The sequence below is a fragment of the Oncorhynchus nerka genome, linkage group LG24, assembly GCF_034236695.1.
Source record: "Oncorhynchus nerka isolate Pitt River linkage group LG24, Oner_Uvic_2.0, whole genome shotgun sequence".
Taxonomy (NCBI): Eukaryota; Metazoa; Chordata; class Actinopteri; order Salmoniformes; family Salmonidae; genus Oncorhynchus; species Oncorhynchus nerka.
In genome coordinates, this window is record NC_088419.1 from 29,925,297 (window position 1) to 29,942,696 (window position 17,400).

The following is a 17,400-nucleotide window of genomic DNA, read 5'->3' on the forward strand; positions in this document are numbered from 1 at the left end:
TTTTGGGAGGAAGGAGAGATAATTGGGACTTAGCCAAGGTAAACTAGACTGCAAGAAGTCACCTCACAGAGGAGACCTAACGGCTGCTACCTAGAACTGCACTAACACTAGGACCCATGTGTATAGAGCCTGAAACTAACTTTTTGGCCCACCACCAGCCAATGACGAAATTCACCCCCCCCCCCTCAGACATTTTACCAGCATTTGACTGGTGGTCGAATACTAATTTCAGGCTCCAGAGTGTTTTTATTCATTCCAATATACTGTTCTCTGAAAACGTTTAACAACAGGTGGCAAGAGCGCCACTACAGTCAGTGTGCATCACTGTCAGACCAAGTGCTGCTGTTAATACCATCACACACACACACACCTCTGCAGAGACAGACGATCACTTTAATGCTGCATTTCAATAGGGACTACTTGGCATTCACGTTACCCTGCTGTTGACACTTTAAATCAAGTTATATTGACAAATGTCACAAGAGAATGGTTGTGTAGGCTATACAAAAGACTAGCAAATACAGTAGCAGGTGATATATAGCCAATATCCAGTATCCACCTAGAATCTATGACACACTTCAGAGAAGAGAAAACTGATTTATTTCCTCCCACAGTGAGATGGAAAACATGAAATGAAAGTAGTTTATTCTGAGTGTTATATTGAAGTAGCGATACTCAAGAGAGGAACATAACCTCTGTTGGTTTACAATATTAAACAAATAAGCATTCTCTAGTCTTCTTGACACCTTCCCTTGTTTGTTGTGGGTAGTAAAGGAAAAATGAACAACTAAGATACTTCAATACCTTAAAGTCCTGCTTCAAGGGCCCAATGAGAGAATCTTCATTGAAAGTGCTTTTTAGTCCAGGAATAAGCTTAGGAACCAATTCAGAGACAAAACAGTACATGCATGTCTAAATATGAACAACAAACTATTTAAATGAATACATCCACTTGTCTTAATGCTATCATTACTGGGAAATATAGTTAGAGCCACAACTCAAGAGTCATTCAGTATTGGCATTACATATTTTAATGTGTGGGTTCCATCTGTGTGCAGTAGGCTTTAGTCTATGGTAGATTAAAGGGATACTTTGGGATTTTGTAAATTAAGCCCTTTATCTACTTCCCCAGAGTCAGATGAACTCTTAGATACCATTTTTATGTCTGCATGCTAGCCGTTCCCATAGACTTCCAATTAATGCGGCAACGCTAGTTAGCAATTGCGGCAACGCTAGTTAGCAATTGCGGCAACGCTAGTTAGCAATTGCGGCAACGCTAGTTAGCAATTGCGGCAACGCAAGTTAGCAGCTTCTGTGAGTTAATCTGACTCTGGGGAAGACGATAAAGTGTTTTTGACAAAACCATAAATATCCCTTGAAGTCCACAGAAATGAATGGGGGGGGGGGGGACCCTAGGCATTCCTCCAAGTTTTTTTAGGTAGTGCTTGAGTAGAGACATCTACAAGTGTTCCTAAACAATAAAAGCACAGCCAACTGTTAACACACAAAACTGACTTACTCTTCTTGAGACCGCGGGGCTGTGAGTGTGGCTGGAAGCCCCCAGCTGGGATGCCGTAGGTGCTCATCCGCTGGACCAGGTTGGCCACATTCCCTGCACTCTTCTCTCTCCGCTGGGGCTGCGCCTCCTCCTTGGCCTCCTCTTTTGTCACATTCACCTCCTTGGGCTCCTTCTTCATCTCCTGCCACCAGAGACACCACACACAATGATTAATTTAGGCTAATTATAAAAAGGATCACTTACATTTAGCCTACACTGATCTTGCTGATAGTGGCTGTTTTGAAGAAGGTTTTGCTAGCAATGATTGTGATCTGTGTTTTTCTTAAACAAATTTTGTAAAATGCACTGTAGTTTAATTGACTAAAATGTGAATGTAGTATCAATCACATAATGAAATTCCCATGTCATGATGATGTCTGCTGATTTGCTGTGTGCTGTGAGCTAGCTAGCCAACTCCTCCTGGGGCTGCATTTAGGTAAGGTTCGCGAGGCTGCAGTTTCAGCGTAAACTCAATGATATTGTGAGGAGGTGGGCACGAGAGGTAGGCCTACTGTATTGAGTTCAGTTCGGGAGATTCTATTTGACACAGTGTGTATTCTCAATATTCCCTTGAGATGTTCAATACGTCCATAGTTTCATATGGGAATAGAAACTGCAGGGCACTATTTGAATTAGTGATGAACCGATATGACATTTTTTGGCCAATACCGATAATCAATATTTTCTTGCAAAAAAAAACAAAACGATACTGATAACCGGTATTAATGTTTTTTACGGCCTTTTAAGTATTCCAGTACAGTTAAATAGTAAACACACACACACACACACGGACGCAGCGGTCTAAGGCACTGCATCTCAGTGCAAGAGGCATCACTACAGTCCCTGGTTCGAATCCAGGCTGTATCACATCCGGCCGTAATTGGGAGTCCCATAGAGCGGTGCACAATTGGCCCAGCGTCGTGCGGGCCGTCATTGTAAATAAGAATTTGTTGTTAATTGACATGGCTAGTTAAATAAAAGGTTACACGCAAACAAAAAGTCATTTTGTTGGCATTTACGTATGTCCCCATTACCAGCTAAACATAATCAAAACCTATTTCTTTCACTTACTTGCTGTGCTGTTTTGTTTTGTTGTTAATTTGTTCCATTCTGAACCAGGATTTCTATGGAACGCCATTTGAAGTGTCAAATAACACGACATAATCTGTTTCAGTAGCATAGCTAGGTGTCATCTAAAATAACCCTAATTTATTAACTTATTTTACATATCTATGTGAAGCTAGCCAAAAGAAGGATTACCCACAATAGTGGACTGTGGTTAGCATTCAAAATAAAAGTATGGAATAATTCTAGAGGTCGACTGATTTTGATTATTCAACGCCGATACCGATTATTGGAGGACCAAAAAAAGCAGATGCCGATTAAATCGGACGATTTTTAAAATGTATTTGTAATAATGACAATTACAACAATACTGAATGAACGCTTACTTTAACTTAATATAATACATCAACAAAAATCAATTTAGCCTCAAATAAATAATGAAACATGTTCAATTTGGTTTAAATAATGCAAAAACAAAGTGTTGGAGAAGAAGGTAAAAGTGCAATATGTGCCATGTAAAAAGAGAACGTTTAAGTTCCTTGCTCAGAACACGAGAACATATGAAAGCTGGTGGTTCCTTTTAACATGAGACTTCAATATTCCAAGGTAAGAGGTTTTAGGTTGTAGTTCATATAGTATTTATAGGACTATTTCTCACTATACCATTTATATTACATATACCATTGACTATTGGATGTTCTTAAAGGCACTTTATTATTGCCAGTGTAACAGTATAGCTTCCGTCCCTCTCCTCGCTCCTACCTGGGCTCAAACGAGGAACACATCGACAACAGCCATCCTCGAAGCAACGTTACCAATGCAGAGCAAGGGGAACAACCACTCCAAGTCTCAGAGCGAGTGACGTTTGAAACGCTATTAGCGCTCACCCCGCTAACTAGCTAGCCATTTCACATCGGTTACACCAGCCTAATCTCGGGAGTTGAAAGACTTGAAGTAATTAACAGCGCAATGCTTGAAGCACAGTGAAGAGCTGCTGGCAAAACGCACGAAAGCACAGTTTGGATGAATGCCTACGAGCCTGCTGCTGCCTACCATCGCTCAGACTGCTCTATCAAATATCAAATCATAGACTTAATTATAACATAATAACACACAGAAATACGAGCCTTTGGTCATTAATATGGTCGAATCCGGAAACTACCATCTCGAAAACAAAACGTTTATTATTATCGCATATACCCTGACTTTGCGGGCAATGAACGCAAAAGAAGGGACACAATTTCACCTGGTTAATATTGCCTGCTAACCTGGATTTTTTTAGCTAAATATGCAGGTTTAAAAATATTACTTCTGTGTATTGATTTTAAGAAAGGCATTGATGTTTATGGTTAGGTACACTGAGCAACGACAGTCCTTTTTCCGCGAATGCACACCGCATCGATTATATGCAACGCAGGACACGCTAAATAAACTAGTAATATCATCAACCATGTGTAGTTAACTAGTGATTATGATTGATTGATTGTTTTTTATAAGATACGTTTAATGCTAGCTAGCAACTTACCTTGGCTTCTTACTGCATTCGCGTAACAGGTAGGCACCTCGTGGAGTGCAATGAGAGGCAGGTGGTTAGAGCGTTGGACTAGTTAACTAAGGTTGCAAGATTGAATCCCCGAGCTGACAAGGTAAAAATCCGTCGTTCAGCCTCTGAACAAGGCAGTTAAAGCCACCGTTCCTAGGCCGTCATTGAAACTAAGAACGTGTTCTTAACGGACTTGAATAAAGGTGTAAAAACGAAAAATAATAGGCGAAATCGGTGTCCAAAAATACCGGTTTCCGATTGTTATGAAAACTTGAAAAATCGGCCCTAATTAAATCGGCCATTCTGATAAATCGGTGGACCTCCAAATTGTACTATTTGTATTAATTTGCATCACTGTCAATGACACTTTTATTTTGAAGACAAACCACAAATTCCACTATTGTGCCTAATCTTTATTGTAGCTAGTTTCACAACACATAACCCGGTACGGTAGAGCCTCACTAGCCAGATGAGGCTAGCTGGCTGCTTATGACTTTAGCTTTGGGCAACAGGGTTAAGTAGCTGGCTAGCTATATATTTTCATGAACTGAAGGTCAATTTCAATAGGCGAACAACAAGTGGCAACCTAGCTAATACTTACTCACAAAGATTCCTAAATCATTGCTAAGAATAATGAAATGACTGCAGTTTCTACTGGGCATCATTTTCAGGCTGGTTGTATTGGTAATAGCTAGGTACCAAGATAAAGCTAGTTACCCCAGAAGTTGCGGTCGAAGAAATTATGCTTTATTACCAACGCGGTACTGTAAACACATCGTTTGTGGCCAGTGTTTGCAGAGTTTTTTGTACAGCTTTGACAGTGCTACTGTATCTTTTTTGACACGCAAAGACCCAAACGGCATTCCATAGTATGCATGTCGTGAAGCTAATAGCAGTGACGCCATTACTGTGTAACTCCGGTAGGGCAACATCTGAAAAATTGCGCACTTGGTAGTGTGCACCGGTGCTCGACCAGTCGGCGAAAGCCAACATCACCCATGACAGAGAACAGTTGATTGTCAAGGACAATGAAAACCATGATCTTGGCTTTAATGGATTTCACCCTAGAGTTGTCTTGCTGGAATTGTCTTACTCTTTCAAATGACTGCTCGATCCACACATCAGACATTGTGTGGGCTAGGTTAGGAATGCAGTGTTGCATGAGTAACGCAAAATTTTAAGTGGTGTTATTACGTCATACCTACATTTTATAGGTATGCACGTTACCTTTGACATCGGTTTTTAACATCGGCGTTAAACTAGACAGCCGATACCGACGTTGGCATTTTTAGCTAATGTCGGCCGGTTCCGATATGCTTTCCGATATATCGTGTATCCCTGATTTGAATGGTAAATGGGAACACAAAACCTACAAATCATGAACTGATAGCATAGAGATATGATGCCTTCATATTGAACTTCCAAGGTAACTTTCACAGGCCAAACCTCTATCATTTCATGTGTAGTCACTCACTTTATTTAGCGCTAACGTTTAAGCTCATGTAGGACAAGGCTTTCCCTTTAACTGTGGAAGTGGAATCAACCATTTTGTAGACCTATGTCCACACCCTCCTCAGAAATGCCATTATTCACTGAGCTGTGCTGCAGCAACTACACGGGGACATTCCTCCTCAAAGTGCTTTAACAGGCCCTTAGACTCCTCATAAGCACACACTATTGAGCAACTATACTCAAAGTTCTCCTCTGACACAGGTTTCTCACCTTGTGTGCTTGAACCTTTCCACAAAATGAACCACTAACAACTGATAGAATACAGTACGCTCTGAGTGTATATGTAAACGTTTACTTTACTACTCTATGGGCCTGTGTCTGCTCATGTTGAGACCTGCCCCTTTTCCAGCTCAGACCATAGAAAAAGGCTAGGACAGCAGCCAGCCAGCCACAGCCCGCTCTACTCACTCTGCCGGAATCTCTCAGGAATGCTCGAAAAAGCACTCTGAAATCTCTGTCTCCAGTGGAGTCCGCCTCGCTAAACAAGTAAGAGCTAATGGCAACCTGCTTTTGAACCTGCTTTGCAGAGCCTTCACATGCTGATTCCACAGAAAACGATCATAATATAGACTACTACTGTTCCACTTGCAAGGTTGTAAAAAACAACTAATATCAGGAGTTCGACACCAACTCTTTCCACTGGTGATAGTAACTTTTTCAGTTCGTGGCACCAGCACACATTTGTTAATACACTGCTCAAAAAAATAAAGGGAACACTAAAATAACATCCTAGATCTGAATGAATGAAATATTCTTATTAAATACTTTTTTCTTTACATAGTTGAATGTGCTGACAACAAAATCACTCAAAAATTATCAATGGAAATCAAATTTAGCAACCCATGGAGGTCTGGATTTGGAGTCACACTCAAAATTAAAGTGGAAAACCACACTACAGGCTGATCCAACTTTGATGTAATGTCCTTAAAACAAGTCAAAATGAGGCTCAGTAGTGTGTGTGGCCTCCACATGCCTGTATGACCTCCCTACAACGCCTGGGCATGCTCCTGATGAGGTGGCGGATGGTCTCCTGAGGGATCTCCTCCCAGACCTGGACTAAAGCATCCGCCAACTCCTGGACAGTTTGTGGTGCAACGTGGCATTGGTGGATGGAGAGAGACATGATGTCCCAGATGTGCTCAATTGGATTCAGGTCTGGGGAACGGGCGGACCAGTCCATAGCATCAATGCCTTCCTCTTGCAGGAACTGCTGACACACTCCAGCCACATGAGGTCTAGCATTGTCTTGCATTAGGAGGAACCCAGGGCCAACCGCACCAGCATATGGTCTCACAAGGGGTCTGAGGATCTCATCTCGGTACCTAATGGCAGTCAGGCTACCTCTGGAGAGCACATGGAGGGCTGTGCGACCCCCCAAAGAAATGCCACCCCACACCATGACTGACCCACCGCCAAACTGGTCATGCTGGAGGATGTTGCAGGCAGCAGAACGTTCTCCACGGCGTCTCCAGACTCTGTCACGTCTGTAACATATGCTCAGTGTGAACCTGCTTTCATCTGTGAAGAGCACAGGGTGCCAGTGGCGAATTTGCCAATCTTGGTGTTCTCTGGCAAAAGCCAAACGTCGGGCCCTCATACCACCCCCATGGAGTCTGTTTCTGACCGTTTGAGCAGACACATGCACATTTTTGGCCTGCTGGAGGTCATTTTGCAGGGCTCTGCCAGTGCTCCTCCTGCTCCACCTTGCACAAAGGCGGAGGTAGCGGTCCTGCTGCTGGGTTGATGCCCTCCTACGGCCTCCTCCACGTCTCCTGATGCACTGGCCTGTCTCCTGGTAGCGCCTCCATGCTCTGGACACTATGCTGAAAGACACAGCAAACCTTCTTGCCACAACTCGCATTGATGATCCATCCTGGATGAGCTGCACTACCTGAGCCACTTGTGTGGGTTGTAGACTCAGTCTTATGCTACCACTAGAGTGAAAGCACCGCCAGCATTCAAAAGTGACCAAAACATCAGCCAGGAAGCATAGGAACTGAGAAGTAGTCTGTGGTCACCACCTGCAGAACCACTCCTTTATTGAGGGTGTCTTGCTAATTGCCTATAATTTCTACATGTTGTCTATTCCATTTGCACAAGAGCATGTGAAATGTATTGTCAATCAGTGTTGCTTCCTAAGTGGACAGTTTGATTTCACAGAAGTGTGATTGACTTGGAGTTACATTGTGTTGTTTAAGTGTTCCCTTTATTTTTTTGAAGCAGAGTATATATATATATATATTTTTTTTTTTTTTTTTTTTTATATAATTGTATATATTGCATAATTGTGACTCACCACCTGGATTTGGTCTTATATAGCAACATGTGAAATGGTGTCTTTTTTACATTGGATAAAAGTAGAGATTCAAAATGGTATAAAAAGAGCTACAAAATGGTATTTTATACACTGCATGAGGAACGGGAAAGTCATTCTGCTTTGAAAGTTGATTAACTTGTAAATTCACTTTTGAGAAAACCTTTGAATGTTTTGGTATCTAGTGAAGAGCTCTTCTTTGTCTACAACCATTCTACATTGTTCACGCTATCTTAAGCTTTAGCCCCACCCATCTCGCTTCGCTCTCGGAGCGCACACTTGACGCTTTGGCTGATGATTTGTTTACCTCTGGATAACATGAAAACGGTCTAACCAGCTCAGCTCACCTTTTTGCAGATATTTACTGACTAGCATAAGACATATAGCTAGCTAGGTAAGCAACAATGAACAACGTGCCAGCAATGCCACAGTGCTGGAAGCTAACCAACCAGGTCCAATGTTAGCTAGCTAACATTATGGTATAACTAGAAAAGCAAACGGCTCTGGAAAACAAGACCATCTTAACTGAACACATCATCAAGCATGATGGATGCGTCTCCCTGTCAGGAATGCCATACCACTGTTGCCCTTAGTTTGAAGATGTAATCCGGAGACAGGTGTTTTCTCCATCTCTTTAGCTATCATACATTAATTCCAATGTTTTCAAAACTTGATTGTCCAGAAAAGAGAGCTCCACTACACGTTTAAAAAAAAGTTGTGTTCGACAGGATTACCAACACAGACTGACGAGCTCAAATAGACAGAAGCCTTGCATATGGCAGACCAATGTGAACTCCTCTATAGGTATGTCCATCCCACTCATTAACTCAGCCAATCATGGCTAGTGGGAAGGTTGCTCACTTTTTCTGTGGCTTAACCAACAAGGCTCATCATTTTCCAATTTTAATCATATTTACAGATAGCATACAAATTTGTTTGTATAAGTTCACATGTTCGAGAAGGCATTTCTGCCATATTTTTTTACATTCAAACGGCTCTCCTGTGAAGTTGTGACGTACACCTAGTTTCCTGAATTGGGTCACAATTTATAATGACCTGGCCCGTGCCTCATAATGTGCCTGAATTAAATTTTAATTAATTGCCTTACAATCTACCTAAAGACAGGTAGGCTATCATTGGCATCGCTAAGGCCTACACAAAGTGGTAGACATATAAGCACTATGTGCACTGCACACACAGTGCTCGACATTCAGGTAAATTTGCCAGTGGCACACCAGGCCAGTGCAAAAAAAGCTACTGGCCCAAATAATAATCTGAGCAACAACCAGCTGTTTGAGAGCTGCGCACTCTTTCTGCCCGACAGATTATCTATAGGCTACACTGTACGTGTGCAGCGTGCATGATAACAAAAAACTTTACGAACAGCTTCGGGAATCCTTCGGATTTAAACAAAAGAATTACCCCAATATTCTTTTCACTGGCCCAAGCGGACTACTTGGGGATGATCAACTGGCCTGGAGTGTTTCCAAAACCTCCCCGGGCCAGCAGACAGCCCTGTATGTCTAACCCTGATCACATTTACATTTTAGACATTTATCAGAAGCTCTTATCCAGAGCAATTAGGGTTAAGTGTTTGCTCAAAAGGCACGTCGACCGATTTTTCACCTAGTCGGCTCAGGGATTCGAACTAGCAACCTTTCGGCTACTGGCCCAATGCGCTTAACCGCTAGGATACCTGCCGCCCTTTATTCCCGTGCCGTTGTTGCCTCTTCAGAAAGTTGGTTTATTTTTGGTCAATTGCACATTACTTTTTGAATATGCAAATTCAAGATCATAACAAAACGTGAAACTAACATGACCAAGGGAAGGGAAAAAAATGAATCACTGGCACTGTTGTGACCAATTGGTCAAATGGTCGCAAATGTGACTGTGGTCTCAGTATCGCACCCTGACTATTAGATTAATTTCCTGAATAGATCCTGAGTTCAAGGGGCAAAAGTTACAGCCATATAGAAGGTTTTATTATTATTTGACCGATAGTTTTTTTTTCTCCTTTTTTTGTTTTGTTTACATTTTCCACAGTTCTTTCAGGTATTCGCTCTCAAAAATAAAATATTTTAAATGGAAAAACAATTAAATTGGATGTTCTAAATCCACAACAATGCTTAAACCACATCAGGAGACCACTTGAGGTCTCGGAAATGTTTTCAGAATATAGATTTTGGGTGTAGTTATCCTTTAATTCCAATGTGCACCAAGCAAAAGGCTGTTATTTCGTGGTGCTTTTGTGGTGCACATGTGATGGTAGAGTATGCTAAACAAATACCTACTGGATTGATGCAAATAATCATATCATTCTGCCAGGTATGATGAATAGGCTACTTTGTAGTTAATTGAGAATGTCACCAGAAGATTTTTCATAAGCATCGTCGCTAACGGCTACACTAAGTGGGAGCGCGCACCACACCTACAGACACAGGCGGGGGAATTCTTGTTGCCTCTTCAGGAAGTTGTAGGAAACACGAATCACTGATGCATTCTGTTCATGTCTTATGATAAACTTGGGCAAATTAAAACATGTTCAATACATTTAGTTGATTCCCTACTGAGTTCGATACATTTTTAAAATAAATCAAATAAGTAATCAGTTTTAATGTCTGGACTCTGATTCCATTCACATTCTCCGCATTGCAGATTTTACAGGGAGGGCCCTACATAGTCTATCCATATCAAGAGTTTAACTGTGTATCAAGAGTTTAACTGTGTGTCTAGAGGGGGAAGCAGCCAACGTCAGCAAAGTCCCACTCACATATGATTGGGGTATGTGAAGTATTACAGGGCTAGGCCGCTGGCTCTGTCCACTCCTCACACTCCCTGGCTCTGCCCCTGTCCTGCCAGTGAAGGGATAAACCAGTATGGGTGAGAGGGCTAGCCGGAGACTGACCCCACTCCATCCGCTTCCTGGTTTACACATGCTGACTGGGCATTTCCACAGCAGAGGAGACAGACAGCAACACTGTGTGTTTGTGTGTTGCTTCTCTCACGCAGGTCAGCGAGTCTATATTCCTGTGCCAACTGGAGACCAGCTTCCCGACTCAACCAGTGTCCTGACTCAAGCAACTCCTGAATTATAAATTATTAAACTATTTCAATGCATTCATTCAATCCATTTAAAAAAATTAAAAGGAAAGCAAGCCAAGAGAGACAGCCGGGGGGCAAGGAGTTGAGACCTTGGGAGGAGCCAGACTGCTGAAAGGGAAGAGGGAAAGAGAGACATCCTCCTATGGCCGACTCGAAGCTCTGTCCCAAGGGAAACTGACGGCCATTCTTAGAACAATAACACCTTATAGGAGTTTACTGCTGACTTGCATAGCTCACGCTGTTGAAGCTGAACAAACAGCAAATGTAGCAGATACAGAAAACACCTAACTTTTATTGCATAATTGGCTACTATTTCCAACAAACTGAGAACAATCACATATTGAGGAAGGGAGTTTCATCCATTTTCTCCTTGGAGGGCCAAACAAACTGATTTCAGTAAGACTCTGAGGTGACAAAATTGCAAACAAGATGAAGACGTGTGACAGCACTGCCAACACCCAAAACAGTAACACCTCCACCTGCACAGAGCAGAGTTGTTGATTATAATGCACTTCAGCAACAGCTCAAAGAACCCTGTCATATTGGCGTTGAGTAAAGACCAATTCCTTTATAAGTGCCTCTGTGACGAAACTTTTTCTAACAGCTTCCGGGGGCAAAGTTCAGTACAGCAATATATCCTTCCTCACAGCTTCCAGACTCCTTAGTGAATTATCTATCTCACTACTCTGGATTACAGTCAGGAGGGATGGAAGAGGGAAGAGCAGCCGTCCTCTGTGACTTCATTACAAAACTTTAATAGAATTGATATATATTTATTTTTTATATAAATAAAAGATGTACAATGTATTCCCAGAGGATCGCACAGAGCACATACGTAGCCATTTACACTCGTACCCGTATATGGGTTGAAAATGGCAGATTAAGGCACTGATAAACGCCAAAAGGGCAACACAGTAACATGCTATAAATGACATCAGAGCTCTGGCTCTACGCTTCACAGCGCTGTATGGGTTTTGACTGACAGCCATTCTGAACTTGAGCACCGTGTGCGACAAGAAGTTGCCCCCAGCCCTCACAGTAACTGGGCAAATGTTTTGTTGTCGGAGTGAGAGAAATGCTGAAAATTAAGAGGACTCAATCTATTTTGAAAGATGAGGCATTGAGGATTACATAAAATACTGCTTTGATGTCATACAAGCAAGCCAAAACACCAAATGTGCACTTCAAATGTCCATATCATGAAACTCATGTCGTATACGGTGTCAATGTTTATAATCACTATGTTTGATGTACAGTTACAAGATGACATGGCGTCATTTCATGGGTTGTTCTGAACAGAATGAACCATGCACTAGTTTCTATACGCACCAAAACGATGATCTGTTTACCTGAATTGCATTGTTAAAGCCTAACACTGTAATATTCTATTTTAGAACTTAGCTAGTCATGTTGGCAATAGAACAGGCTTTCAAATGATGCAAATCTGACACAGACAGCGCTTGACAAAATTGACATTTTTGGGATTGTGTAAACGGTAATTGTGTGATGCCGGGATGCAGGGTTGTGTTCCAAACAAAACAACGACAAGTGTGCTTGCTCCTCAACGGCACAGCTAGGAGCAAAAAAACGAAAAACACCTTTTGGTCGGAGACTCTTCTTTCAGTCATAAAAGTGCATTGAAATGACTTAGGAACTGTGCACACGTGGAGACACTAATTAGTCCTCTCACTCAAACCCTTGTCATTTTTTTTGGTCTTATTTTTGTCTCTAACACACCTTTTTCAGGAATATTATTATCATGGTACTGAATGTATTGAGATTATTTTCAGATTTCGTTAAACAAATGCGGCAAAAAAATACAGTAAATGTAAAATGTACATAAAATCAACAGTAACATTTGAATTCAGTGTTGTGTCAAGTGAACTGTTGTGCCCTCACCTTTGGTCTAATAATGTTCCCATAATCGCCTAACTGTTCTCTTCTCAATTGTTACCATGGTTATGCATAGGCTTTACATATGTATTTTGTAAGAAACATTTGAAGTTAGCCCTATCCATACTGGCCAAAACCCACGAGAGCAAAGGGTTAAGGTATTCATTTAAAAAAACACTTGTTTCCAAAGTGGTCCTCAATGGTAAAAACTAGCTTGATGTAAAAGTTGCAATGAGTACTATGACAACTCCATTTCACGGTACATTAGAAATAGAATTGTGTGCATGTCTTCAACTGGAATGCAAGATTTCCTGGTGCACCAGGGTTTATGAGTCCCAAGTCTGCAACCAGCAGTCATGATTGTTTGTTAAAACCGGGAACACGGTTCATGTTGCAACGCCAGAGTTGTCAGCTTGATTCCTATATGGGCCTTTTCGTTACTGTACCTGTCAACTGGAATTCTCATAACATTGTCTAAATAGGGAGTGGCTCTGCTCACCTTGACGAAGTTGTCAGGGAAGAGTCCTCTCTTCCCGTTGAGGTCTCCCTCCATCCATCCCTCCTCCTCGATCCTGCGGACGTTCCTGATCACTTCTCCCAGCCTCAGGGTCAGCTCATCTTCATGGAGGGCTTCGTACTCATACTCCACCACAACCTCTACTGGAGAAATGGAGAGAGTGATGGAAAGACTTACCATTAGAACAATAGAGATTGCGAGACACATTGTTTTGACATGTAGAGGCAGGACTGTGCTGATGTCAATAGAAGTCTGGTCCTTAAGATTTAAGCCTTGCAACAGCTAGCCTATATGGGGGCATCACTGCACACAACTCATGATTGCAATTGATCATTGTTACGGATACAGTTATCCTGTGTGTGTGTATATCCTGTGTGTGTGTTTCTTTTCTCTCCTTCTCCCCTCACAGGTGAAAATCATCACTCCCCAATCAATCAACAATCAGAAGACACACCTCCTCCTATTTCCTACCCTATCACAGTTCCTTCCCCATGGTTTAAAAACCCCATCATTTGTTTGCTCTGGAGCAATCTCTAGCTCAATCTCTCTGTAAATGCCATGTCTGTAGGTCTCTGTGTTTCACTCTCGCTTTGTGTCTTAACCTGTTGCTTCTACCCTCTACTTTTTTGAACATTCTGTTAAAAATCGCGCAACATTTCAGCGCCCTGCTACTCATGCCAGGAATATAGTATATGCATTTGCTTAGTCTGTGTGGATAGAAAACACTCAGACGTTTATAAAACTGGTTAAATCACTGCTGTGGCTTTACCAGAACGGCATTTACATCGAAAAGCACAGGAAAAACTGATCACTGAAAATGGGAAAATATATCCATGCGCTACTTGAACCCATTGATAAAGGTGAACCACAATTAATTGACTGAGGTTGCAGTACCTACAGCTTCCACACGGTGTCTAGAGTCTTGTCATTTCCCTTCGAGTTTTTTCTTGGTCAAACACATGCAGGGCACCGTATTTCTTCAGGTCTAGGACCGGATATTTTCGTTGAGTTTCTAGCCGGACATTTTTCCAGACGGACAGCTAATGATCTTTACATCGCCTCCTGATGAATTTTATCGCTTATTAACGTTTACTAATACCTAAAGTTGCATTACAAACGTATTTCGAAGTGTTTTGTGAAAGTTTATCGTCGACTTTTTGAATTTTAAAAAATGACGTTACGTTTTGAAAACGCTGTTTTTTTCGTTTATCACACAGTCTACATATAACGATATCTTGGCTTTATATGGACCGATTTAATCGAAATAAAGACCCAATAGTGTTTATGGCACATCTAGGAGTGCCAACAAAAAAGATGGTGAAAGGTAATGACTGTTTTCTATTTTATTGTGCGGTTTGTGTAACGCCGAAATGCGTAGGTAGAAGCAAGAGGTTAACCTCTCTTTTGTTTAACCTCTTACCTCTACCTGGGACGCTTGCGTCCCAACTAGAGCTCTGAAAATGCAAATGCGCTACGCTAAATGCTAATAGTATTAGTTAAAACTCAAAAGTTCATTAAAATACACATGCAGGGTATCAAATTAAAGCTACACTCGTTGTGAATCCAGGCAACAAGTCAGATTTTTAAAATGCTTTTCGGCAACAGCATGAGAAGCTATTATCTGATAGCATGCACCAATACACTACAACAGAAAAGCACAGCAGGGGACGTAAACAAAATAATTAGCATTTCGGCGTTACACAAACCGCACAATAAAATAGAAAACAGTCATTACCTTTCACCATCTTCTTTGTTGGCACTCCTAGATGTCCCATAAACACTATTGGGTCTTTATTTCGATTAAATCGGGCCATATAAAGCCAAGATATCGTTATATGTAGACTGTGTGATAAACGAAAAAAACAGCGATTTCACAACGTAACGTCATTTTTTAAAATTCAAAAAGTAGACGATAAACTTTCACAAAACACTTCGAAATACGTTTGTAATGCTACTTTAGGTATTAGTAAACGTTAATAAGCGATAAAAATCATCCGTAGGCGATGTATATATCATTAGCTGTCGTCTTGGAAAAATTTCAGGAGAGAGCTCTTCCGGAATGATCTGGGCGGAGACCGGAGGTAAGCGGTGCCCCTCTTTCGGTTCAACCAAGAATCAAAGATGATTAAATTCACAAGATACTCGACTACATGGGGATGCTGTGGGAGTTGAATGCTCGGTCTTATCTAATTCGGCTCACTGTTAACAATTGCTGGAAGTGGCGCAAGGATATTTATTTCCATTTTCTGTGATCAGGTTTTCCTGCGCTTTCCGATGTAACGCACGTTATGTAATAGCCACAGTCGTGATTTAACCAGTTTTAAAAACGTCCGAGGGTTTCCTATACACACATTCTAACCATATGAACGTACTATATTCCTGGCATGAGTAGCAGGGCGCTGAAATGTTGCGCGATTTTTAACAAAATGTTCAAAAAAGTAGAGGGTAGGAGCAACTAGTTAAAGCACCTCCATAGCACTTTGTCATCACCTGTGAGTATTGTTTTTGGTTATGGTGTTTGTTTGTTGCTGGTGGGAAAAGGGGGAAACCAAGACAAGTCGCCCATGGGCATACACTACCCGTAGGTGAACTTTGTTAAATACACTAGTTAGAACTGGGCGGACCACCCACTGTATTTTTGGTTAGTTAGTTAGCTGTTGTTAAAGTAGGCTAGTCTAGCTTAGGGGTGTTTTTGAATACTTATTGTTTCTTTTCTTGGGTCCAGCTCAGCCCCTTTTCCTGCTCCCCCCATTACCGTGTGTTTATAAATAAACCTGGAGTTTGACGGTAGATTTCTGTTGTCGTGGTTATTTCGTTCACACTTTTACTTTGTCACAATAATAATTTGCATGAGTTATGTTACGGGTCTCATTACCATCCCCCCTAGACTGTCGGGCCAAAAGGGATTCGTAACAATCATCCTAGCTCTTCACTCAATATTGACGCCGATCATCCCTGCATGTTTGAACATGATGCGGATGAAGAATGTTTTTGCATTTAGGAGAGTCAACAAAGCAAAGCAAATGTTTGGGAAAACACAGATGCTTCAAACCACATAACCTACTATGGTATGAACTCTTTAGGTATCTGCTACTTTCTGCTAAACCAATCCAGTCTAGACCACCTTGTGACTCAGTGAGGCTCAGTCAATACATTGACCACGCTCTCAAAACGAGTAACCGGCCTTTAGACTGTCTGCCACTTCTCCATCCAGTGATCATCGTCAGCCGACCACAGCACACCAAAACAAGCCTTGAGAAAGAGAAGACAGTCATCTGCTAGATGACAGACTTGTAGATCCTAGCCATGTCATTTTGTCTACAGTGCCCTGGGAATGGACTATATCTAGCGACTCAGTCATTCACACGCCTGAAACCAATCCGATTGGTTGTTCGCTCACACACAGACGCAATCTCTGTTGACCACGGTTATTTACATAGCGATGTGGGAGATAAGCAAGCCACAGCGATACAGTGCGGTACAGTGTACTAGCCAGTCTCCTTGTGGCAACAAAGGAAATAAGGTTACAGTCAGAGAGAGATTGTTAGACTTAGTCTTAAACTATCGGAGAAAAAGAGCCATTTGAAAGATATGCTTAAACTCTGACTAAAACCCTACAATAAGCAGAGACGAAATCCTATAACTGGAAGTTGAGAAAATATAAAGAAGTAGAGCTACAGATGAAAATCTTACAAATGGAATTGTATAAGAGACCGATGAGAATCTCATAACAGCCTACTATTTATTGCTTCCTCTCAGAGGACACCACGTCTGGATCAATGGGACCAAACTATCTGTTCTCCATCATAAACAAGAGCTGTTAACTCAAGAGTGAAATCCTCTCCTGTGACCCTATTCTGTCATCTGGCCCACTGTTGTTCGCATTAGAATGATAG

At 41.6% G+C, this 17,400-nt stretch overlaps 1 protein-coding gene across 2 annotated transcripts in view; it reads right to left on the reverse strand.

The window, feature by feature from the left end:
- cd2ap (CD2-associated protein) overlaps positions 1-17,400 on the reverse strand; it is an 83,446-nt gene that overhangs the window by 41,147 nt on the left and 24,899 nt on the right. The window contains exons 2-3 of one of the 2 annotated variants that reach the window (XM_029631475.2): positions 13,487-13,644; positions 1,520-1,700 (exon numbers count right to left, since the gene is read on the reverse strand). In XM_029631475.2, the coding sequence (XP_029487335.1) occupies positions 1,520-1,700; positions 13,487-13,644 (339 nt within the window). Of the gene's footprint in view, positions 1-1,519; positions 1,701-13,486; positions 13,648-17,400 lie in introns of both variants that reach the window. The other variant, XM_029631473.2, reaches the window with a different exon arrangement.